The sequence below is a fragment of the Trichogramma pretiosum genome, unplaced genomic scaffold (genome assembly GCF_000599845.2).
Source record: "Trichogramma pretiosum strain Unisexual culture from Peru unplaced genomic scaffold, Tpre_2.0 scaffold56, whole genome shotgun sequence".
Classification (NCBI taxonomy): Eukaryota; Metazoa; Arthropoda; class Insecta; order Hymenoptera; family Trichogrammatidae; genus Trichogramma; species Trichogramma pretiosum.
In genome coordinates this window covers 823775-850506 of record NW_019641680.1, presented here as the reverse complement: position 1 = coordinate 850506, position 26732 = coordinate 823775, and the positions used below count along the sequence as shown (strand labels likewise).

General features: G+C 40.6%; 2 protein-coding genes across 3 annotated transcripts; one reads left to right on the top strand and one right to left on the bottom strand.

The window, feature by feature from the left end:
* The first annotated feature begins 435 nt into the window (after positions 1 to 435).
* Positions 436 to 26732, top strand: LOC106654700. Its single transcript, XM_023460915.1, has 10 exons — positions 436 to 459; positions 19488 to 19629; positions 19708 to 20121; positions 21131 to 21235; positions 21313 to 21423; positions 21505 to 21674; positions 21747 to 21905; positions 21988 to 22257; positions 22553 to 22804; positions 25789 to 26732. Exons 2-10 carry the CDS (start codon positions 19497 to 19499, stop codon positions 26194 to 26196), a joined length of 2022 nt encoding a protein of 673 aa, XP_023316683.1. The 5' UTR covers positions 436 to 459; positions 19488 to 19496; the 3' UTR covers positions 26197 to 26732.
* On the bottom strand, positions 23455 to 24549 carry LOC106654701. Of its 2 annotated transcripts, XM_023460914.1 has the most exons (3): positions 24297 to 24549; positions 23877 to 24220; positions 23455 to 23637 (listed from the first exon to the last, which is right to left on the bottom strand). In XM_023460914.1, exons 1-3 carry the CDS (start codon positions 24425 to 24427, stop codon positions 23624 to 23626), a joined length of 489 nt encoding a protein of 162 aa, XP_023316682.1. In that variant the 5' UTR covers positions 24428 to 24549; the 3' UTR covers positions 23455 to 23623. The 2 variants fall into 2 exon arrangements, with proteins under 2 accessions (XP_023316682.1, XP_014230176.1); XM_014374690.2 differs by having other exon boundaries at positions 23877 to 24549.

The following is a 26732-nucleotide window of genomic DNA, read 5'->3' as shown; positions in this document are numbered from 1 at the left end:
GCCCGCGCCACTTTGACTGCTCCATTGCTGGTTACTGTTGTTCAACATCGATATCCACGACTCGTGAGCGCGCACACACACACACACACGCACGATTGTGTGCGTTGTGGCACCTGCGCCTATTATACTTGGGTTATAATACGATATATTGTGTTGGCGGGCGTTTTTCTCATAATACACGGTTAATAATAATCCGACGCGTGTGCGCGTGCAACTCCCATCGTTCAAGACAACAACAACGACGAAGACAAGAAAGGAAAAAATAAAGAAGCTCGCGCGGCCGAGATATATCTTCCTTTATTATTTTTTTTTTAACCATCGACGTGAGACTCGTTGCCAGTTCGGCTATATTATATCCATATAGTCTGACATAACGAGTCCTTAAGTAGTGTGATATATATACGTTCTCGTCGCTGAAGCAGTGTTTGGATCTCTCGCATACGTGCGCATAAGAAATCGGTAAGTTCCTGCAACAATCGTATTACACATTAATCCTTTTTTTAATAAACATAATTTAAGTCAAAGTCGAAAAACGTATTTAAAAATCTTATTTTTACTCTAATTTCGTTATTTCCTTAATTAAAATCGTTAGCTCGAATAATTCACTGATTACTCTGCGAATTGCCTGTGGTACCCTTCCAGTATGAAAAATTGAAACGCGCGCGTCAATCAAATTATCATAAAGATTCTACACTCTCGGCGGCGGCAGCGCTTCCTCCGTGGCATTAAATCTAAATTTTCACGGGACACCGCGCACACGGGATAATTGCATAATAATTATGATAAAAAGTATATAATACATACACACACGATGATAATAACGAAGGAGAAAAATAACGATGATTACGACGACGACGTCGGCGGTGGCTGCTGCGATGATTATTATATACACCTAGGAAAATACATGTGTGTGTGTGTGTGTGTGTGCGGTGAAAGGTGTTATCACCTTTCAATTGAACATCGCGCGTGTACGTCTCGAGTCTCTCGGCTATATGTACGCGTGGTGTGCGTTGTTCCGCGCGGCGGAACACGATTAAAGCCTCGGCGCGCATTTATTTCGCGACGACACCTCGACGGTACATATATACGAGGAAGTATTTTCGTATTAGTGCCCATCATATTTTAAAGACCCGCGGGATGTCTTTTAAATTTTTTCGGTGGATGCGGTTACCGTACACGCTCGTTCGTATACCGATCTCTCGAAACCGATCGTTTAATTATTTAAATTTTGAGCACCCGCCAACAAACAAATAACAACAGGGGGGCCTTTGTAGAAATTTGATCGCTTCGAAATAACTTATGAAACTGTGTGCAGCCGTGGCCATATACTACTAATACACACACACACACACACACACACACACACACACACACATACACAGAGAAAGCAGACAAAGGGACCCGAAGCCATGCGCTTGCTCGCTTGCTTAGGAAAGCTCTCGCGCGCAAAATCGCTAATTCTCTCTCTCTCTTGCGCTCGCAACGGATAGTTTTGTGTGCAGTGACGGGGCCTCCTCCTCCTCCTCCTCTCCCCCTTTTATTTCGCGTTTGTAATAATTGCACAACTTGACGTTAAAAATTTAGCCTCGAGCCTGTATCTCGTACTGTCATGCCTAGATGTGCAGTGTATGTGTGTAGTGTACCTCGCGGCTAATATCTCTATATATACATACAACTACGAAATTTTGCTGCACAACAACACGACACACGTAATATTAGCCGACGATCGATCGATCGATCGGATCGAATCGGATGGGGAAAATTGACCGATGCTTCGCGCGCGAGTAAGATTGATGACAGCGATGTGCGTTGCGAAGAGTGTCTCGAGTTAACCCCTTGCTTATAATAGCTTCGGAAAGTTACGATCGCAACTGCACACACGTGACATGAGTTATTTTAATTTGCGTCATGTAAACTCATAGGTACGCGATCGTATTTTATAAAAGATTCATTATTATTACGGGCGCTTATCTCCGCTAGTCTCGTGTGTATGTATTTCGACTCCAAATTGTTTCTCTGCCGAGGACGAGGAAATTATTCGTAATTTTGTATTATATATAAATTGAGCAATATACGTGCGGTTGACTAACTCTGCACACCGCTGAAAAATCGGTGTTATCCTTTAAAGAGAAGAATTAAAATTCCACAACAGCCTTACGAGACACGGAGTTTGCCTGTGCAGGGTCTGTGTAACTATGCTCGAGAGTCTCTTTTTATTGGTTCTTTGAAATTCAAAATTTATTATCTTGAGGAAAATCTGGCGAAATTCTTAGCCGGAGGGACGACCGCGAGTCTCGTGCGCGAAAATAAATCGTTACCTACAATAGTTTTTGGGAAAATGGTAATTGTTCGATCTAATTAGAATTATAATCGGCCTAATTAATTAATTGGTGAATATACGAGTATCGAATCGGTCCTCCGTATCAGCGAATCGTCTAAGAGTGAAACTGCGTTCTAATGAGAAAAAAATCGCTAATGCAAAAGTGAACAAGTTTAAAATACCCCCGGCTGCACCTACATAAAGTAGCGTGTGTGTGTGTGTGCACTTGCAAATTAACGACGCTCGAACTCGCACTCGGTACTCGCGCGCATGGCATTAAATTCGCCTCGGCGTGTGAAGCTCGTTTCGATTCTCGCGCGTCGGGCTATAGCTATATACGTACACCAAGAGTCCTGCTATACATATACGCTATATCCTCGTGTTCGCACCTTCGCACGAGCGGAAGTGCAACTCGCCTCCACTTATTGCGTAAAAATTCATCCTCTCTCTCTGTCTGTCTTTCTTCCTTTGACTTTCGGTGCACGCGGAGTATATATAGCGCCGCCGGCAGCACAAGACTCGAGCAACACACACACACACACACACAGCTTATGTACGTATATATATACCCGACACCTATTGTCTTGGGCTATGTAGCCTTTTTTTTTTTGCTGTTGCTGTTGCTCAGCTGACACAACGCGCGCCGCGGTGCTAAATATTTTCCCTAAATAACGACAACCTTTTTTTTCTTTTTTTTTTTAACGCGTATACACGCGGACACGCGTGAGAAGTAATCGCTCGTCGCCCCGGTGTGTAATTCGAACGTAAATGCTCGGTGAGAATCTGGTTGAAATGTTCAACATTAATAATGACCTTTTACAATGGTTTAATGTATACACGATCTTTAATTACCTTGTTTTTGGTGATTTCCATTATTCCATTCCATTATTCCATTATATGGATGTAATTTACAAATAGTAAAAGCCTTTTTATTGATCGAAAAATGACAATTTAATTGTTTGAAAAAATGTAGATCAGTTTTTAACCGCGTTTAGTAAGATAATACCACTCTTTCGCCGCTAGATGGCTAATATCTATATACCTGTAAATCTGCAAGTGTCAAAGTCCAAATAATTATATAAGTCAACGTGCTTGAAATACTTTGAGAATCCGGTAACGAAATTTGTTGGTAAGCAGATGCCAAAATTAGAATCAAAAAAAATCGTTATCGGACGAAGAGTCGCCGAGCACGAATTGCTCCAACGATAATATTCGTCGCGCAGCGCCGGTTATTATATGTATTATTATATTTGACTTTCTTTTCTCTCGCGCGTAAATCGTGACACTCGACTCTAACATAATATACAATAATATACACACGATACGCGCGCGCGATCGTGACCGAATACAATCATAATAAATAATAATAATCGTCGATGATAAAATTGAAACGACGCGTCTGAAAGGGCAAATTATACCATCGTTTCGATTGCGTATATATGTATACAGTTCGATATACTTTTTGCCCTCCTTTTTTTTTTGCCGTATTTACGAAAAAATTGCGACAGCAAAATTATGACGCGCGTCGTAAAAAAAAAAAAAAATTATTTGAAGAGCTCGTAATATGCAAGGATTAGATCGTGCGGCTCTTCGGCATAATTCATTCGCGATGTAAAGTACCCACGACGCGTTGTACTACACGGCAAAAAATTTGAATATTCCAATGCGCGCACGCGGGTAAATTCGCGAAAGGCGAATTCACAGAGAGACAGCTCGACGAGATCAGAAAATAAGACACACGGCAGCAGCAGCAGCAGCTGACTTTAAATAGGCGAGGCATGAAGCTTTACACGTGTACAAGTGTGTGTAAAGGATTGCCGCTGTGTGTGTGTCGCTTGGCTAAAACGTCCTTTTCAATTCAGCATGTGCAATATGGGTAAAATAGAGGTGTTATTATCCAGAAAATCGTGTACCTACTACCAACCAGGCGCGCGCGCGCATTTACGGTTATTCAATCTTGATCAACATACAATGAGCCGGCCCAGAGAGAGAGAAAGAGAGAGAGATGAGGCCACCGAGACCGACTGTATACACAGCATATATGTATGCAGCAGCGAGTATAAAAAGTACAGCGGCATGTACACATTTACGTATCGCGAAAATTACGCCAAGTATACAGTCGCTGCGATGGGGATAGGTACGATTTTCTTCTCTTATGTATTATACATAGGCAAATGGGATTTTTGACAAACGACGACATCGTTGACAGCGATTATTCGTACGTCGTGTCGCGTATTATTATGGACGATCGATGGCTTTCCTCGTGTTGTTGTTGTACGTATACATAAACGTAAATAGCTCGTGTAAAACTGTCGGTCGAGCGGTAACACCCGTTTTCGAGATGTTATTGTACGTAAGGTATAATCTCTAGGCGCGAACTACTATTTACTTATTCTCGGCAGTTATTACGCGCGATTCTTGTAGATTAAAAAAAATGATCTTAGCTATGGATAAGCTATTAATTACTATTAAATGCGTTCGAACGATTTTAATTTATACTCGAAACAACGATGCCCGAATTTTCAAGCACCAAGGTTAAGCTGCGGTGGCATACGCGTATTATCTTTTTTTTCTCCGTTGGAAAACTTCGGTGTAATTTTTTTTTTTTTTTTTTTCGGAAACCACAAACACCGGAAAATTGCCGCTTTCTCGTCGGGAGTACAGCACTCTTTAATATTTTAGTTTTTTATTTATTTAATTGTTCTTCCTTTACGTATGTATATAATAATTTTTCCGTCCTCGAGAGTCCTCGAGTTAGTTTGTCTCGACTGTTTGAAAAAGTAGTCGGTTGAACGATCTTCTCTCGGTACTGTGCCGTTGGATTATATCCTCGTTGACTCTTTTTTCAATTTATTTTTTAATATATTAATATTTTGTATAATAAATCCACAGTTCGTATTCAGTCTAATTATCGGTTAAAATTTTATTCATAAAAGTGCTATGAAAATTGTATATTACAAAAGGAATATATTACAAGAATATAATAATCTTTCTCGCTTTCGATCACTGTCATGAATTTCGCAAGGCCGAAAATAACGTTAAAACGATCACCAGCCAACTTGTAACCTGTCCGGAGCTCGTCTGGTCCTCTGCGATCTTCTGCGCCGCGGCTCCTCGAGCCTGCCCACCCGCTGTATAGCTCGGGCTATATCCTCTCTCTGCTGCTTGGCCGCCAAGCAGACCCTGTATATCTCCGCGTTCGTCAAGTTCTGCAGTACCATCGCGCTGAGCTCGATGAGCAGTCGCTGCTGCAGCAGCTGGTACATGTCCTCCTCGGACCACTTGACGAAGGTCGGCCTGACCAGCTGCTCGACCACGTGCAGCGAGGATGCCTCCACCAGGCCCGCCTCGCGGGGCAGTTTTCTGAAGTCGAGGTTCATCGCGAGGTAGTCGTAGTTGTCGAGGCTGAGCGGCCGCCTGGTACCGTGCGGCTCCACCTGGAGCAGGTCGTAGAGCGACTTGTCGCCGAGCGTGATCGTTTTCGCTCGCTCCAGGAACTCCTGGCTGTACTCGACGGGCTCCGCGCTCCTCTGGAACATTCCCTGCACCTCGAACAGTCTCATGACCGTCAGCATGTCGTCGTACGTCATGGAGTATCCACTGCGCTCGAGGATCTCCACGCAGGCCAGCAGGTTGGCCGTCGCTTTGATTCTCCACGACTCCTCGAATTCCTGCTGGAAGTCCTCGCAGGTCTCGCTCATCTGCTCGACGGTCGGGAAGACGAATATCGTGATATCGGCGCCACGGTTCAGGAGATACTCGAGCATCGTTGGATAGAGCTTGATCACGGCCCACTGCAGCGCCGTGCGACCCTCGTTGTCCCTCTCGTTCATCAGCACCCGCTCCTCTCTCTCGTCGCAGATCGCGAAGAAATCCTCCAGAGTCGCCATGTCCTCCTTCTCGCACATGATGTGCAGGGGGCGCGCGCCCTCGCCGTTGGCCAGATTAGGATCGGCGCCGGCTCTCAGCAGCAGCTCGGGCTCCGTACCGGCGCCGTGGTACAGTGCCAGGTGCAGCGGCGCTTGGCCCTGCCTCGGCCAAACCTGATTGGGATCGGCTCCGCCCTGCTCCAGTAGTCTCTCGATGACGCCCGCGCAGGTCCACTTCAAGCAGGCGGCGTGCAGATGCGTCAGGCCGGCGCCGTCCGCGTAGTTCGTCGCGCAATTGTCGTAAATCCGGAAGAGATTCTCGAGGCAGTCGAGCTGCTCCTTGTCCACGGCGTAATGCACCAGTGTCTGGCGTATGTTGCTCGGTGCGATCGCGCCCGGCTCGTGCTTGTAGCCGCTCCTGGCCACGATCCCGATGAATTCTTCGCCGATCTCCTCGTGCTCGCCTCCCTCGGTCATGCGATCTATGGCGTCGGCGAGAAGCCGCTCGATCTGTTGCCTGGTGAAAATGTGCAGCAAGTCGGGCAGCTGGTCGTTGGGCTCGTCGTGGTAGAATTTATGAATCGTGGTCATCAATGTCCATCGGTAGAATTGATTCGGCCACATGGTAAGCCCACTTAAAATTAACAACTTTTGCGGTTTGGTCATAAAAGTATCTACTCGGAAAATTTCATTGGTCTGCTGGAACGTTATTTGGACATCATACAGAAAACGGTTCATTAACCCGTTAAGCTGGAAAGATACATCGAACGGGCCATTCGATTTAATCCTGTCCAACCATTCTTGGAACGATCGATGCGAGCTATCCATGTCTATCGGTTAACGGCGCGCACGACACACACAGGATCGAAATTAAAATTTGAAATATTTGTCCTTTCTCGCGACGACGACACGTCGAGCGCGAGACACACCTGCGTTCGAGAGGGTATAGCAGCAGCGACTGAGGCGTTTGAAATTGAGCCGACGTGCGCGATGTTGCGTAGCGCTGCTATATACCGGCATGTAAATATCGGATATTAGAAAGCGATAATAATACGCGCTTGACTCGAGTTTTCGGTTATTTAATTTTGGGTATAATTCGCTTTTCTCGCGAAAAAATCTGTCGGGTCAACGAAGAGGGGTTTTTGGAGGTCGTTAGAAATGTTTTTTTTTATCCATTTTAAATCAATATCGAAGGTACGATATGAAAAAATCAGCTTGAAAGGCCATACCATCTTAACAAGCTGATTGATTAAGGGAAGGGGTTTGTTATTATATACATAATAAATAGCTATTTGACGAATATTTAGATAAATTTTCTCACACGATTGAAACTAAATTTAACTAAATATTCTTCGAATAATTATTTATTATGTGTAAAATCGATTCCATTTACTTCTAGCTCACAAAATAATTTTTTAAATGTAGCCAAGTGAGCCAAGACCTTACCCTTTACAACACATAATTATTTTGATATAAAATGTTGCAGCAAAATATGGGCACTTGTAGAAATTAAATTTTTCTTAAAACGCAGCCGATAAAAAAAAATAAGAAAAGAAGTAGCCACTTGATCATTGGAATGAAAATATTACTAAATTATATTCAACATAAAGGGGTCAAAATGACAATGTCTCGTACTTTTTGCTTTCATCGAATAAATCCAAAATCCATTGTCGAGTTCCCAAACAATCTTTAGCACTCTTGACTTTACAGCTTCGCATCGTGAACGAGGACGAATATCGAATCGATCGTGCATTCGCTCATTCGAAGCCATTAATTATCGTCCGTTAACAATTATGAATTAGGTCCTTGTACGTATAGAAAATTATACGGCGCGCGGAGAGTCGAGAGCGCTATCTGCATAAAATTTCGGGCTTATCAAGGGAAATTCTCAAACTCCAACGCTATACAATATATATAGGCAAAGCGCAAATTATCAGCTACGCATACTCATGAGCATATAAAAGCATATATAGATACACCGGGCCGAAAGGATAGATCGGCAAGTTTTACTTTCAGCCTTTCTCGATGCATCGGCGCAGATAATACGCGGATGAAAAAAGTAAAATAAATAAAAACACGCGTGCGTGTGTATACGCGCAAATATTGTAAACACGGCGATTGGCTTTCAAAACTCGGCATCCGGATAGCGAAGCTGAGCTGCATGCCATGCACATGTGTGTACTGTACACACACATGGCGCGCGGGAAGAAGCGCGCACAGCCGCTCGCTGCGACCGACCGTAAGGAAATTGTCCCCGTGACCTAGACCTCTTGGTACCTTCTTTCGCTCGTGTCTCTCTCGCTCGGCGTATATAAAGTCGATAGTTTTCCCCTGTGTGTGCGCGCAAAAGCAGTGAAATCTCCGACCTATTGCCTATCGGTGGACGCGCCATCGCAAGTTTACCATGTAAATCTGCGCCTGTGTGTGTGTGTGTGTAAGTGTGTGATTTACGAGGCTTTAGCTATATGTGTATGTATATTGCCACCGCGCGCGATCGGTATTTTCACGTAAGTTATTCGGCTCCGACGAGTTTGTGTATATGCACTACTATACACAGGTACTTGCGAAAGTTCCCGATATACATGATTCGAATTCCCACGCGGCCGAGACTCTTCTTCTTCTACTTCGAGATTTTTCGCTTCCTTCGATTGGCGAAGCTCCTCACCGACGCGTGATTGGCTCGAAAACGTGATGTCGCGGAATAATTTTACAGATTGAATCGTAAGGAAGTAAACTGCATTTGTTTCGATTGCGACGAGGATGAAGTTTAACGATCTATTTGTATTCTTGGATTGAAAAAAAAATGTTGTACTTTGTTTTTTGTCGCATGTTTTGAAGTAATTTTTTGAAATATTTCTGCAACGATAATGAAAGAAGGGCATTTGAAACCAAAAGCGTCGTGCTTCGATAATTATTTTACGAAACATTCTATTTACTTGATTTTTCGAGATTTTGATTATTTTTTTTTTTAAATTTAATAACTAAATAACTAAATAACTTAGTTCTAAAATCACGTGTGTACTATATATTTGAGGATTCGGGAATATATTTCTTTTGCGTTTATCGCTCGTAATTTTAAACAAATCGAGCTGCTCGAGGAAAGACAATTTTATCATACAAATCCGGTGCAGTTTTAACGACATTCGATAAAGAAATGAGGAGGTCAACCCGTTTATTTGCCGACATACGGCGTTCAGTCGCTGTCGATCGATCCGTAGAAGAGTCTTTTATCTCAAATCGGGATACAGCGCTGACAACTCGAAGCAAGTATAGCCTCGAATAATTTATCAGTGTGTATCGTGAAAATTAACCGTAATCGCGTATATAGTCTAGAAAGTGATGGAAAGCAATACTATCGCATTTATAGGTATAACTTATTAAGCGCGCGATGAGTTATTTTTTCAAGCGATTTCACCTCGGGGTGAAGGTACAGTCAAACGATACTTGGCCAGCGACGGTTATAATTTCAATTTGGTGAGCTCTTACAAAGCTGAAAACTTTGTAACATGCGCAATTTTTGAATAACCCTTATCTTCTATTTTTTCACTGTCGAAAATTATTTTACACAATTTTAATTTTTAAGCAAATTACACGAATAAGCATAAGAAGTTTTGCATAAAGTTAGATTTCAACATTCCAGTATCTAGATCAATGCAAAAAATCTCGACGCATCGCCCTGTATACATAATCGCATTTACACCTCGTGAATCAAAGACGCTGACCAAATTTATTCGCCAATAACTCACACCGTCGTCGCAGGCCATAACAAAAAAAAATACGATAATGGTCGAATTGTAACGAGGCGAATCGAATCGCGTCCCGGCTTGTGCCATTACACATTACGATGCGTATAATCGCTTGCGCAACGTATTATACTGCACCGTTTGTGCAGTGCGCGGCCAGCTCCACACCTCATCTGGCGCGCAGTGATAAAGAAAGAATAATTTTCGACTCTTACCTTACCTATATAATAATCCTTTCTCTTTCTAATGCGCTCTCCTCTCTTCTCGCGCGCTGTCTTTCTTTTTACGAGCCTTGGCTTAAAAAAAAAAAAAAAAAAAAAAAAAGCAAAGTATACACATAATCTCGCTGGATAAGAAGAAGAAGAAGAGCCTGCACTTGACGCGGTATATACAACGTAGCCGGGCTTTTTAACCGAGACTCATTATTGTAACACTTGCCACATCGGCCATCAGACCGCAAGCGAGCGCGACAACAAAAAATTTTTTACACAATAATTATGTACACGCGGGTTGGATGTAATTTGCCTTGTCACGTGTGCGCGTAGACGTAATCAAAGGGTGGTGTGTGTGTATGTGTTTGATTATCCTTAGAGCGCGCGATTACGACACTTTGATTAAGACGCCCACGCGCCGCATATATAATATATATATACAGTTGACAGCTCTCGCTCGAGCTCGTACATTACGCGCGTTCTTGAACGTCGTTTCTCGAATTTTATATCATATAAAAGAATAATATCTTGCAACTAGATTTTCCAAATTGCTAGCCGAATATAATATATCTGGCACGGAAAAAGTGGTGCAATGATCTCCGTCTGGAGCGCGCGCATATATATACAGAGAGCGAGGCGTTAATTATACCATTTGATGAATGGCTACGCGCGCCCGCGTGGATCTCTCATTAAGAAATCAGTAGTAGCAGCAGCAGCAGATTTCAAGCGCAATTGGAGAATCGCAATCGCCTCTTTTTCTCTCTCTCTCTTTGCTCAAAACACTATGCACACACACAGTGCAGTGTACTGTTCCTCTGCTTTTGTGCTCGATTTCGAAAGTCTTATAATTAATAATTAATGCGTCTCGCGTGATAAAGTCTATGAGCGCGGCGCTGGTGATAAATTTCCAGTCGAAATTATTATTTTTTATTGCATAAATGTACGAGGATTTTAGCGTTGTTTTAATATAATGAACCGATGATAATAAACGATCGCGATGCGCATTTTTTCAAACCGCTTATACGAATAATAAATAAGAAATATGAAATAAAATTATGCCATAAACCTTTTTATAAATTGAAAATTATTGTATAAGCCACTTACGAATAAATCGGCAATGAAAACAGAGAATTAGTTTTTATGATAATTTCGGGGGGGAGCCGCCGCGTTCGGAAATTTGATACATCTAATTATGATTTAGCTTATGATTACGAAAGCTTATATAATTCATTAAAGCCGTACGTTGCATAAAATTTGCGTTTATACGATCATGGTCATTCGTTACATACAAATGAATATTTCTATATGTATTTTACTATATATTCTTTCGCAAATACGCATCGCAATAGGAAGAAGAAAGAGAAGAATCGCACGAAAACTCGTAATCGCTTATATCGCATTGACGAATCGATGTTTCTTCGAGCCGATCGAGAAAATACGCGTGTAAAAGTCCGCGAAACGCGCCGAGGTGCCATAAAAAAGTCGTGTATACCTATATGTGCGCGGCTCCGAATCAGCGATGATCGTTTAGCCGCGTATGTGTGTAAGTACAGCGCGCGCCAAAGCAGCTCTATCTATCTTATTGTGCATCTCCTTCTCTCTCTCGCGCGGGGCTTTCTCTTAATAATGCAGACGTACGAGCGAGGCTGCTGCATCTCGAGATCAAAGCGGGGGAAACGCACAATTTGCAATAGTCCGGAGTTTGATGTATCACTTATTATTGCGAGTGTGGGATTATTACGAGTACATTTTGGCCTGGATATATACTCGATAATTCCAGAATAGTTCGGTGACCTATAATGGCTAATAAATGAACATTTTAATTAAAATTTTTTAGAATACATTATCAATAATTGATTCGTCTTTAGCAATTTTCTCGTTAAAATTATATTAAAAATATTATGATCCGAAAATGGCAATTTGATAGTTTTAAAAAATTCGTACCGGTTTTCAAACACTTTTAATGCGATAATATTACTTTGGGCTTTCACCACTAGATGGCGACGTACCTTAATCTTTAAATCTGCAAGTGGTGAATCAAAGATAGTTGTATATTAATCGCAACACAGCTAGAGTCTAACATTATACGAACATTACGAATAACATTACGAACTATATTTTATTCAGAATCGATCGATTCAGCCCGAGAAAAGTTTCTATCGAGTCGAAAATATAATGATCAACAGTTTGCTTGAATAATTTCGGGAATGTTTTTGGGCAAATATTCGCCCAAGACCATATTTTCATCGATATATCGCAGTATATTTCGCGGCGCGTTACAAAAGCTCTTGGGTGGCGCGAAATACATAACGATCGACGACGATTAAAAAAAAAAAACAAAACTATAGCAACGACGATTTTGTGCAACCTTGTCTCGATTAAAGTCCTCGCGGTTTTATAATATTATTATGTATTATAACACACACACATACGTATACACGCGGCGAGGGCCTCTACCTCGAGATTTACGAGCGATTAGGCGCGCTTCGGTTCGCCATCGCCGCGTGCCGCTCATGTAATCGCGGAGAGCTCATAATAATAAGCCTAATATTTCCTATCGCGAGGCAGACTTTAGGCGATGGTCCGTTTAGCATATGATTATGATGCGCACATGACTGAGAAAATTCAAATCAAAGATCCCACGGGGCAAGACACGCTCGCGCGCGGGGCGCACTTATAACTTTTTGTCGTTGTTGTTGTTTCGAAAGGCTTACTACTACTACAGGCGCATGATCGAGAGAGACGCGAGCCATTATCCCCCTTTGGACAACGATTACGTTTGAGAATTTTCTTTTGTAAATTGGCCATACAATACCACGATCAAAGGATCGAATTTTCCTCGTCGATAACAATATGTCCTCTGTATTATAATCGAGTTCCTTACATATATATATTTAGTGTTTTTATATGCATATTAGACGATCGTGTTGTTGTTGTCGTCGTCGTCGTCGTCGTCGTCGTCGTCGTTGTGCAACTCGTTCGATACGACTATCTCTGCGGTTGTGCCCTCGTCCCGACAGCTACATCAATTATGACGCGTGACTTCCTCTCGCGACCAAATCTGATCGTATAATAAAGATCGACGGCGTAGACGACGCCTACAAGTGTGTGGCTTTGCCATTTGTCTTACCTTTTTTTTGTTCTTCGAAGACGCGATGATCTAAATGAAGAATCTGCAGTTCGTGCGGTCGAAGCGGAATATGACTTTGTTTTCGCGCCTATCCTACGAACGATGCTCTAATCGTCGCGTCATCGTCGTCGTTCGTCGAGTGAAATCAATGTGTGACCTCAGGACACTTTCACTGCGATGCAACTATATACAGATGCTACATAGACGAGCGTAGCCGGTCCACTGCTATATCTATCAAAGTTCGATTGAATTAACAAGGCCACCGTAGCCTTTCGTCCCACGCCTCTTTTTCTCCATTTACAATAAGCGCGTAATAATAACGTAATTAAATCGACTCGACCTTCGTCGTATAGAGAAGATGCAAATCCAAGCCATGGATAATCATACTTACTCCGACCTTAATAATCATAACTAGAAGCTGTCGGTACTCGAGCTTCGATAAGATATACGCATCCCATGGATAATTGCCTTACACCGTATAGGGGTTTTCCTCTCGAAGAAATTGTGTGCGTGTGCCTCGATTCGATGCGCTTCGCCACGCACACTTTACCGCCGCAGCTGTACCGCTTATAATGAGTACATTGTAATCCATTTTGTAATGAGTTATATCTTTTAATAAATTAAAGAAAAGAAAAAAAACAGAAGAAGAAGAAGATTAGCCTTATTACACGGAGTCTATGTCTCTAACACATAATTGAAACCTTCGTTTACGTAACCGATCCTCATCGCTTCGAAGCCTATGAGCTTCTCAAGCGACTGCGCTTGCACTTTTTTTTTCTCTCGCTCGCGTGCGCAATTATAATTGAAATGCTATTAGAAGGTTATTATCACCCTTTTTTTTTTGCCGGAGGTGTTTTATTTTTATTGTTATTGTTGCTGCTGCTTGATGTTGTTGTTGGTTGCAATTGACACCCGCGATCGTGTCGAAACAATTATATACGTGTAGCAAATATATTTATTAGTCGCTTGGGTATATAATATATATTAGAAGAAAAAAAAACGCGGCGCCCATCCCACGTTGCATAATGAAATGCGCGCGTTAGGATTTCGATGAAAATTAAGAAATTTCAGACGCTATTGCGGCAGCTCCCAAGCGGCGATGGAATGATGGTCCATAAAGATTGTGTGTTGCCGCGCGTTCGCGCGCAAAGATGAGGAGGAGGAGGAGGAAATTTTACACGCTCTTTTCGATATATCGTATATATATGGCCGATTCTCTGTGAAATCGAATGGCCAAAAAATTTTTTTTTCTGCAAATATGAAAAACTTGCTGTTCCCGATGTCAGAAATGTCCCCAAATTTTATTAGAATTTTTGGGACCATCTATCACTCTTTTTCAGGGGCCCGAAGTTGGCCATTTTAGGGTTTTTTTGAAATTCATGAAAAATCACAAATATTCAAATAATTCCTGGATCAGGGTAGAATGATTCAAAAGTAAAAGTGCCCAGCAACTTTTTTGTTGGAAATTGTCCAAATTTTCAGAAAAAAAATATGCCAAAGTGATTGGAACAATCTAGGTAAGTGTAAAGCAAAAAAACTGCCAAAGGGACATAAATGATGAAATCTAATCGAGTTCGAACCGGACTTTCATTTCCTAAACTATGTAAAAAGCTTCCCAAAGATGTCAACTACTGCCTGATAAAGTTTTGTAATGGGTCTTAAAGTTTAACGCAATGTAGACAACAATGTGTGGCGAAAAACATGCAAAAAAGGTCAAAAATAGGCCCAAAATGCCTAAAATCACCAAAAACAGCCATTTTCAGGCCTTTTTTGCATGTTTTTCGCCACACATTGTTGTCTACATTGCGTTAAACTTTAAGACCCATTACAAAACTTTATCAGGCATTAGTTGACATCTTTGGGAAGCTTTTTACATAGTTTAGGAAATGAAAGTCCGGTTCGAACTCGAGTAGATTTCTTGTTTTATGTTTTTTTTGCAGTTTTTTTGCTTTACATTTACCTAGATTGTTCCAATCACTTTGGCATATTTTTTTTCTGAAAATTTGGACAATTTCCAACAAAAAAGTTGCTGGGCACTTTTACTTTTGAATCATTCTACTTTAATCCAGGAATTATTTTAATATTTGTGATTTTTCATGAATTTCAAAAAAACCCTAAAATGGCCAACTTCGGGCCCCTGAAAAAGAGTGATAGATGGTCCCAAAAATTCTAATAAAATTTGGGGACATTTCTGACATCGGGAACAGTAAGTTTTTCATATTTGCAGAAAAAAAAATTTTTTGGCCATTCGATTTCACAGAGAATCGGCCATATATATACTCGACCGCTTGTCTCGAGAGTTATTTTGTACATCTGCGCGGGTGAAGCAGCAGCAGCAGCATCTATGCAATTACTTTGGGAAAAATTTGACGCGAATGGCACACGAATGTTGTTTTCGATCGGTCGGGGGCCGGCTTTTAACTGCCTGACTTCGTTTGATTGGGTGTGGATGTATAATAAATGCGTTGATGTCTGAATCGAGAGGGGCGCGCGTTTGATGCAATTTTTTTTCTACGCGTATCAACGAGAACGGCTCAATTAGAGAAGATTGTGCAATGCTCTTTTCGCGGCGCGTAAAGTACAACTATATTGAAATTATTTTTATGGAATATATTTCTTAAAAATATACTATACATGATGAAACTGTTGTAATCGTGGGATCTAAAGCAAATATCTCACATTATTTGAAGAAAAAGGTTAAATTTCATACGGATTTAATGTGACGTTGAGGTAAGCTGATAATGAAATTTATTTGATTTACTTCTGCTTAAAATCTTCGTTGACAATTGATTTATCGGTACTGTTTATTTGGCAAACTGCACAAAAATTACATGAAAATTCAATCATATTATGTTTCGTCCCAAGATGAACAAAAAATCAATTCTATATTTAAATTTGAAAATTTCGATTGAAATTTATCAAAAAAATGTATGAAACTTCAGCCATCGCTTGAGTCAACATTCACCGCTAGATGGCGAGTACCTTTATTTGTAAATCTGCAAGTGGCAAAGTCAAACTAACTGTATAATTCGTTCGTATAATTCGTATTCGTAGAATATTGAAGCCAGCAGATTCAACTCAATTTAAAAAAAAAATTAATTGTATTGACGTTTTTTCTTTCGAATACAAATACGACTAGTTCACAAGTTATGCTGTGAAATAAAGGTCAATGTGGATCAAATTTAAAGGAATTTTAGAAATATTTTCAAAATCATTTTACAACATAGAAGTGCAATTATTACGTAGCTTAGACACTCAAAAGTAGATCGCTCTTGACAAGTAATCTCACGTTAATTCGATAATCCGAATTGAGTAAAAGCGCATCTTAAATTTTTTCAACTTATCGAAAGAAAAATGCTCAATCAAGGCCCCATTGTGAATTCGGAATTGCTCGCGAATCGTTCCTGAAGAGCAGCAGTCAAAGTGCACACACACACAAGAGACGACACAGATAAAACATCGCGCGCGCGGCTCCTCGTCGCGGTCGTTGCATAAGCGCGGAGAAAGAGACGCGTGAAAGTAAAGTCGCAATACGTATAACATATATAGGTATGTATGTGTACGTGCTCCACAGGACTACACACACAAACACTCATACATACATACGTACTGTATGGTGAAAAGACTGATTTTGCTGGCGCTGCTGCATCGAGCACTTTTACTCGTATACGTACGCGAATAATAGATAGGTACGATAAATTTTAGAAGAAAGAGAAAGATTAAAATGTCAATTGATTGACAGGAAGTGATGTAGGAATTGAGCGACGGCCAAGATCGTTACGTGTGTAACATCGTAAAGCACGAGGAGTTTTTTTCTTTGCTTCTGAATCGAGCGTGAAATTATTCCATTTGTTTAATTAGTAGGTAATTGCTTGCAAGTTATTTTCTATTAACGTTAAAAGAAAATATCTTAAATTTTATGCAGGATTAACGTAACGATAAACAATCGCGTATAAATTATATTTCAATGCAATGTTGAATGAAAAATAGTTTGTATTCGATCGAAAATTAAAGCCAATCTACGCCACTAGATGGCGAGTACCTCTATATCTGTAAATCTGCAAGTGGCTGAGTCAAAATAATTGTATAACTACAACACCAGATACACCCTCGCTTATCCACGTGGTAATCGCATCTCACAATTCATAACAAACGTGAAGTTGTCGCAGTATAAAGAGGCAACGACTCGAGGAAAAAAAAAGGTCAAAAGTGAAAAGAGGCTAAATCACGCACGCCTGCATAAATATCATTTTCTCCCTGACCATACCAATGCAAAATATATTGAAGCGTCCGAGATCGGCGAACAACGAGACGAATCGCTCCTCGAGCTGTTTCGCCCGTGTCGAAACTGGCGAGGGTCGTCGCTGCCGAATGTCCGTCGAATCTTCTCGGAGCGAGAGATCGATTACAACACGGTGGCGGATGATAACGACGGCGAACGATTCATCCGGTTCGTGGGCTACCGAGACGAGCCGGAGGTGGTGTTCAATGGGCCGTGGCGAATCTCAAGCGCGAGCTGTTCGAGTTACTCGCCAATCGGGGCGCCGACCTGTCCAAGTTCGTATATCCCACCGAGTGTTACATCCACGAAAATTACGACGACGACGACGACCACATCAGAAAATTGAGCCTGGCCTCGATCGCCATGGATGTCTCTGTGCGGCTCGAGAGGGAGGGACGAGGACGCCGATCTTCGTACGACGACGAGACGTTCGCCAAGAGAGCCAAAGGGGTACGACGAGCGATTTCGGGAACTCGCAGACGAGTCGCGCAACGCCTGTATCAGACACGTGTGCGAGAAGATCATCGAGCCGCGATCGAATCGAGATCTGTGGCGCGTTTGCATGGCGGCTCAGGGATAAGGAGTGACTTTTTGAAGGTTTATGAATCGAGGACGTAGAAACTGAAATAACTTTGTCGCAGCTCTAATAATAGAATAGAATAGAAAATAGAATATTAATGAAAATGCAATCATAACAGTATAACACATAAATTTGCAATTATAACAACATTCACTTTGAAAATAATATCCGACTATCGAATTACATCGTGGCGAGCTTAAATCAAAACACTAAACTTCATTACGAGTGTCAAACGCGACGATGTACCAGCTGTGCATCGGATATACCGTATCGGCCATTCGTTCCAATTACACGTTTAATTTACGCGCGCACACGCATAGCTACATCGCGTATAAATAATAAACGCATTTATTGTGTCAAAGCTCCTAATTGCCACTTTTCAAATTTTTCGTTAATATACGAGACGGTACTTATTCATCGGCGATACTTGCTGCTGTACACGGTGAGTAATTGATACTTGCACACCGACGTCGGAGAGGCTTTTGATTCATTCCGCTCGAAAGTTTAGTTAATTTATCATCCTATCGTCCATGTGTATAGCTCGTACTGGTGCAGCGAATCTTTTTTTTATCGTCTTTTTTATTTGGCAGCTTTTTAGGACTCAATTATTTAACGTTAAATCGAGTGGGATAATTATAAGTTTAAATTACTGTCGCGAAATTGTTTTAAGATAAGCCGTATAATGGAATCGATCCTTCGATACGAGAGTCCACTTTGACTTTCACTCTGGATACTTTGTCTCGGCGCGACTTCTTGTTTATTCTAGCGATCGAAAAATTCATAATTGTAGATACTGTTTCGACCATTCGCGAGATGCAAATGTGGTGGCTTGAAAACTCTCCCTTTTTTACGCACTCGTAACAATGAGCATTTGATTTTTACTAGATCGTAATCTGAAAAAGCTCAAAAGTACAAGGTCGATTATTTCGGAATCGAATCGGACGAGCTGTGCCATATTTTTGTTTTGGTCCCGCTAGTTCGCTCGATGCACGAGCGCGAGCCCGCGCGCGTTTATATGCGCGCTTACGTCATTTCCGTCAAGGAGAGAAATTTAATGGACGCGCGCGCGCCTATTTGCTTTCGCTTTTTCCATTGATACATTGCATCTTCACTGCCAAAGGCAACGAAGACGAGAGGAAAGTTCATTCAAGTTCATTCGTTGCTTTGTGCATGAAAAAATCGGCACTCGTGTGGCGGAGGAGCCTATAGGCCTCTGCGAGAGAAATAATTCACCGGTTAACGGATTTCCGTCGTGTCGATTAAATGATCGATTTTGAAATTATTCGCGATTCGCCTCGGAATTGTTTCCGTTCTCAAGACTTAATGGATCATTTGTCTTTATCTTTTGCAGAGCTGCAAAATGAAGCTTTACGCGTTTGCGATCGTCGCGCTGCTGGCGAGCGCCTCCGCGGCCGAAGAATCTCCGGCGGACGTCATGGCTCGCAACATCTTGGAATGGATACAGGGCATCTATCGCCAAGGAGTACGAAAAAGTAAGCGCTCTCAGGGTCTCTCGCTTCTTTCAACGATGCGTAATCCGATTTTTTTTTTCTCTCTCCCACCCCACCCAGCTCGTCAGCAGGAGCAGCCGAACGCCTATCTACCGCCCTACAGCACCCAACGTCCGCCCGAGAAACCTCGGCCTTTCCAGCCGGCCTCGACGCAGCCACCGGCTTTCTCCAACAATCCGAGCCAGAACGAGGTCTCGGGCGCTTTTCCGGACTACGGCGGCGCACCGGCTTACTCTCCGCCGGCCACCGGTCAGCCGAATTACAGTCCCAACAGCGGCGGTGGCTCCGGCTACCAGAGTCCGCCGCAGTACGGCGGCGGTTCGCCGACCTCCACGACCTACCTGCCTCCGCCGAGTCAGCCGCCGAGCTCCGGTGGCACCGGCTATCCGTATCCGTCGCCGGGCAACAGACCCACGCCCGGATTCCCGACGCCCACGAGGCCGACGCCCGAGCCGCCGAGACCGACTGCCACCGGTGAGATTTGATTTGGTATCGATTACTTTATTCGAAACGGACCATGCACTGAGAAAAAAAATTCATTGATTCAATGAAAATTTAATTAACTACAATCTGTGAAATAATTTCATTGAAATAATCTTTTTTTCTTTAGTTTCATGAAATTTTCAACAAAATATTTTGTTGTTTTTACCAAAATTTCATGAAACTAAAGAAAAAAAGATTATTTCAATGAAATTATTTCACAGATTGTATTTAATTAAATTTTCATTGAATCAATGAATTTTTTTTTCTCAGTGTGGGGTAGAACCCCGTTTGGCCCTGGCAGAATAATTATTTACAGGTTTAGAAAAATTATTATGTACAAAGGTAACGAGTATACGTTGCAAGTTTAAACGTTCAAAATGGAGAATAAGAAAAAACTATTCACAATTTTAACGAGTAGACGTTCAAAGTTTAAGCATACAAATACAGGTTGCAAAGATTGGCAGATTGTATAAGAGTTGAGTAGCTCTCTATGAGATGAAGAGTGAGTTTGTGAGGGAGGGTGGAATGAAAGAGAGAGAGAGAGAGCGATTTAAGTTATAAACCGAGCGAATTCCGCAAAAAATCTCAAGTCGCTAAGCTCAAAGAAAAAATCGCACAGTTGTACATTCAAAAATTTGATAGGTATTGGCTGTATAAGATTTAAGCCCCCGTGATGACCAAAATGATCGTGAAAAATTCCAAAAAAAGTCGAGGATGTTGTTTGATCGATTCCAAGACAATTTTGTTCTATTAATTTTTCTTCTTAAAATATACTACATTATTATTTCAATGGTTAGACCAGAAAATTTTTTTCTCGTAAAAAATGTCTTGGAATTGATCATGAAACAATTTACAACAATTTTTATGATGATTTCGGTCGTCGAAGGGTATAAATCTTTTTACAGCTTTTTCCCAATTTTTTGAGCTTTGCGACTCGAGATTTTTTTTCGAAAGATAGATTTACGTTACGATACACGTTAACCGATTGTTTTTCGTGAAGGATCGATATCGTACGATACAGATCCAACTCCGAGACCGGGAACGACACCGAATCAACAACCAACAAATGCTCAAGAACCTTCTTCGCCTTCGTCTCCTGCTCAGAGTGAGAAAATAAATTAAAAAAAAATTTTTTAGTGATGTACAGTAACACGACGTTTATGGATTTGTTTTAATTTCAAGCACCTGCACCGACCCCCGGACCTACCGAGCCAACGCCGACCGAAGAAACCGAGGCGGGACCGGCCCCCGGACCTGGACCGGCTCCTGGACCTGAACCTGGACCCGCCCCCGGTGCGTAATTAAAGTTTTTTCAAGCGCTGCCTTTATATAAAAGAGTAATTTTATCTTAACTTTTAATCTTAACTTTTGAAGGGCCTGAAACTGGCAATGAAATCGTTCCCGGCGGACCGAACAAAGAAAAAGAAGACGACGACGAAAAGCATCCGCCTCACATTCATAGTTTGGAAGTGCAATGTACGAAGACCATGATGACGATCAATATCGAATTCAATCGTGCTTTCAACGGTGTGATCTATTCCAAGGTAACAGAAAAGAATTAATTCGTTCTATGAACATAATTGCCGAGTAGAAAAGTAACACCGATGTATTTTCAGGGCTTTTACGCGATGCCGCAATGCCGATACGTGCAAGAGAACTCGAACCAGATCAAGTACACCTTCACCGTCAATCTCGACTCTTGCGGCACGCAGTTCATCAATGATTTCGCGGGCGAAGCCGGCCAAGCCTACCTGGAAAACGTCTTGGTCTTGCAAGTAACGTATCGAAGCTCGTTAATTTTTCAATATTTTTCTCCTTCGAATTTTCTAAAATACGCCGTTTTTATCGTTTGGCCAGAACGAGCCGGGTATACAGGAAGTGTGGGACACCGTGCGCTCGGTGCGCTGCCTGTGGGAGGGCAACATCAACAAGGCGCTGATGGTCAGTCTGTCGGTGGACATGCTGAATCAGGAGATCGTGACGTTCAGCGGCGACACGGCCACGGCCAAGCTCGACATCCAGGTGGGCAAGGGGCCGTTCGCGCCGGCCGCCAACGGCCTCGTGAAGATCGGCGAGACGATGACGCTGGTCGTGTCCGTGGAGGGCGATCCGGGCTTCGATTTGCAGGTAAATTTTTCATTTCTGGTATTTTTTTTTTTTTTTTTTTTTTTTTTTTTTTTTTTTTTTTTTTTTTTTTTTTTTTTTTTTTTTTTTTTTTTTTTTTTTTTTTTTTTTTTTTTTTTTTTTTTTTTTTTTTTTTTTTTTTTTTTTTTTTTTTTTTTTTTTTTTTTTTTTTTTTTTTTTTTTTTTTTTTTTTTTTTTTTTTTTTTTTTTTTTTTTTTTTTTTTTTTTTTTTTTTTTTTTTTTTTTTTTTTTTTTTTTTTTTTTTTTTTTTTTACGTAAATTCGTTACTTTCGTATAGGTGCGAGATTGTATCGCGAGGGACGAGTCGTCGACCAACATCTACAAGCTGACGGACGAGCGCGGCTGCATACTGAAGCCGAAGCTGTTCGGCGCCTTCCAGACGACCAAGGAGACGGGCAACACCGGCGCCTCGGTCATCGCCTACGCCTTCTTCCAGGCTTTCAAGTTTCCCGACGTCATGGATCTGTTTATCGAGTGCAACGTCGAGCTTTGCAAGACGAATTGCGAGCCTTGTCCCGAGGCCAATCAGGTACATAAAGCTCCGTTTTCAATTTTATTTGTTTTGTTTTTTTCCACGAGTGAACTTTTGATAGGCTAGAAGCTGAGGTATGTCGAGTAATTAGAAAATATTACAAGTGAAAAGAAAGAAGTTTTGTCGATTTCTCGACGACAATGTTAAATTTTTCAACTGTTAAGAAAATCAATTGGCAAAAAAAGTTTATTCGTTATGAGATCAAAATTAATTCTATCGCTTACCAACGAGTTGTAGAAATTTTGGAAATGGCCATAATAAGTCAAAATTCGAGCTGCAAAAACTTTATTACGTACAAAAAAATACATCGTTATCTCACTAATCTTGAGTTTAATAATAGTGACTAATAGTCATTCGTAAAAATTTGTCAAAAAATACCATTCTTGGTTCACATAGGACTTAAACTTAATTGAAGTTTATAAGTTTCACATTGAGTACATAAATGTAAATATAATATACGTATATAATTTACGTAAATATAATTATTTAACAATTTGTGATTTCATGAGATAATAGTGACCCGAAGAGTCTGGTATTTTTTTAATATAAAACAGGGTAAAGTGAGATTTGAGTTATTTTTTAACTACATAATAATCATAATTAATTATCGTTATAATTAATCATAATTGATTAACGTAATTTACAAATTTTTAGCCCGTTTCATTTATTTTGTCGCTCGATACGGAGCGTTTTTTTGAAATTACGGCGAAGACTTCTTTCTAATACAGCGCGTAGAAATAAATGAAAATTTTTAATTTCGACTCTTGATACGTATTCTTGGGTTGTTATGAAAGTGAATCAACGTTGCTCACATTGTCATGCAATGAAGGCTGCCAAACAAAAAAAAACGATAGAAAAAAAATTATTTTTATCAATCATGGCTCATTAGTGAAATCTGCAGTTATTAGATATAAATCGAAACTGAATTTTACGCAAGCAAGAAGCATCGAAACAATGAAACGATTTGATTTTCGCATTTCAACACAAATACGCTCTCCCCAGACTCAAAATCTAAATTTCTTCAAATGATTTATCCTTAACGCCAAAAAAAAACAAAATTCATATTTACCTGATATAGACTTATGCACTGTGAAATTCAAGTGCATCAGAACTTGATAGTCGACGATAGTCGATAGTCGATCAGACTCGTTACATTGCGCTGCCAAATTAAGGAGATACTTGAAGGATTTGTATAAATTAAAAACTGTCTTATAATATTTGATACTAGGCAATGTAAACAAAGTTGGAAAATTCTGTTCGTAGCTCTGACGCCACCAAGGATAAAATGCGAATTGTATTCTGTACCCAACGTTGTAAGTTGTGCCATTGGCTTCCAAGAGGAGTCTATTGTCAGCAATTTGGTGGTCGAATTGCATACCGTCGTGTCGCTCGCCGTACATTATCCTGTAGAACCTGTAATTTTTCGGAAAATCGGAATCGACGGGATTGTTCATGAACTGCAAAAATAGCTCCCACCCCAGAAGCGGACCTAAATTCTCCCATCCCGAGCACGAAATCATGTGGCAGTGCACGGATATGACTATGCCCATTTTTTCGTATAAAAGAGCTCGATCTGCCTCGGGGACCGCCTGCTCCACGTGAGCGGTGCAATCGACCCATGCTCTTACTGAATGTTCCGGATATATGATATCCGGATATAATATTAAGTGTTCCATCTTGGTCGAGATAAAAGTTTTCACCAACGTGTGCGTACAGAATAATATTTTACGTCGCTTTTATTATTCCTACGATAGGAGCAAGACTGAGGTACTCGCTTACACGTCGATTTCAAAAGGAGCGACAGTCAAAACAAAACAAATTCAACGTGTTCGGAATCGACTTGATCAAACTAGAGCATTCGTTAATTTTCATTGATGGATTATTATTAATTTTCAATTTTTAATTTATTCTTTTTTAAACAGAAGCATCTATAATACGCCGTATAACTTTTGTTTTGTTAACTTCACTTGATGAATGTTAATAAATGTAATGCAATCCTACTTTACCCTTAGCTAAGCTCATTTTTTCAAAGCATCTCGGTTCATTCTCTGAGAACAATTGCATTCGATAAATATCACGTTCAAACTTGTATCTATGAAAATTAAAAGTTCATCTTGTAACAAAATAATAATAATAGACAGAAAATTTATTGATAGAAAAACAGAGTAAATGATCAAGAATTTGTCGGGGCTCAAGTCTATAATTGAATTATATAATTGAGGTATTTATTCAATTGAAAAAAATCTGTTAATAATCAATATGGCAATTAATAAAAACGTCAGTGAGTTGAGAAGCTTTCGCTTACTCCCAAGAAAATTTTATGATTTTGTCGATAGTGAATTTCAGAGCCAGATGTCGTTGGATAGTTTAATTAAAATTTTTAGGAATTATATTTTAGTCCAGTATTTCAAGTGTTTTTTATTGAAAATATGAGAATCGATGACAAAAATGTAGAGTCACCTACCCAGTGATTGAAAACGCACCAGTGAATGAAACTTTATTTATAAATTAATATAATTTAATTATACTGAACTAATTCATCGGTAGTGAAATTTTATAATATAATTGAGCATTAATACTAAATATTTCAATAGTTTTTAACGACTTTCTGAATATATTATCATTTATTATAATGGTTTCATTTACTGGTAAAAATGTTTCATTCACTGGTGCATCGTGTACTTTTTCCCTTATTTTATGAATGAAAGTTGAAAGTAAAAATTCTGCAAAAATTTAAATCAGTAGAGAAAGACATTTTCTATTATAATCCATCTGAATAATAGCCTTTAATTTATGAAAAACGTTGATTTGAACTAAATTTCAGCAAACTTTTTTGAAACCTTTCATTCACAGGTTAACTATCAACCTTTTTCACATAGGATAAGAATTTTTTCGTCTTGAAATAGAATAATATATCATTTATCTTATTGATCTAAAATAATTCAGAAATCAATCAATTAACTCGTGAACTGTTTACACAGCAAATCGAACCCGGCCGAAAGAAGCGCTCGGTCTCGTACACCTATCAGAACTGGACGAGGGATCCCCAGGGCGAGTCGATCCGCGTGGGCCAACGCTTCCGAGTCGTGTCGAGCGACGATCTGCCCCATCGTAATTCCGGACCGGTCCTGCAGGTGCCCTACGACGATGCCCCCAGCGACTACGAGGATCAGCAACAGCAGCAGCAGCAGATCTTGAGCCAGCTGCCGGCGACCACGAGCGGAACTATGAGCGGTGGCAACGTCTGCCTGAGCTACGTCGGTTTTTACTCGGCCTCGGCCACCATCCTCGTGGCGCTGGCCGTGAGCAGTCTCAGCGCCGTGCTGCTCTACTCGAAACTGCAACGGCTGAAGTACGAGAAGACCCTGGACATGCCGAGGTGCTCGTGAAACAATCGAAAAGGAGTAAATTGCAATTATAAAGAATAAAAAAAAAAACACAAATTAGTAATCTTATAAAATAACAACTAATGAATCGTGGAGCGTTGTAACGATAATTTACGTACGAGCTGTTTTGTAAAAACAATGCGAGATTCGTGAATAATTGTCAAAAATTATTGTAATACGAATGAATTTTACGTTCGTGGCTCAAAAGAATATCACGTATATTAATAATACTCATCGAGAATTATCTTTATCATGTAATTACCGAATTGTAGGTGTATGTTACCGATTGTTACATGTTACCAATATGTACATATGTATTAGATCGACAGCAACTTTCCAGAGTATGTGGGAGCTTCGCTTTGGACTGTTAGATCGACGCATTATTATTAATTTGATAAAAAAGTACGAGAAGAAAATTTAAAAAAAATGCAACTATTTTCTACCTATTTTAAAATAATAGTTACGAACAATTAAGCATTCCACATGGGTTCTTTTACGAGTTTGAATTTTTTCTTTGTAATGGTACTGCATCCATCTAA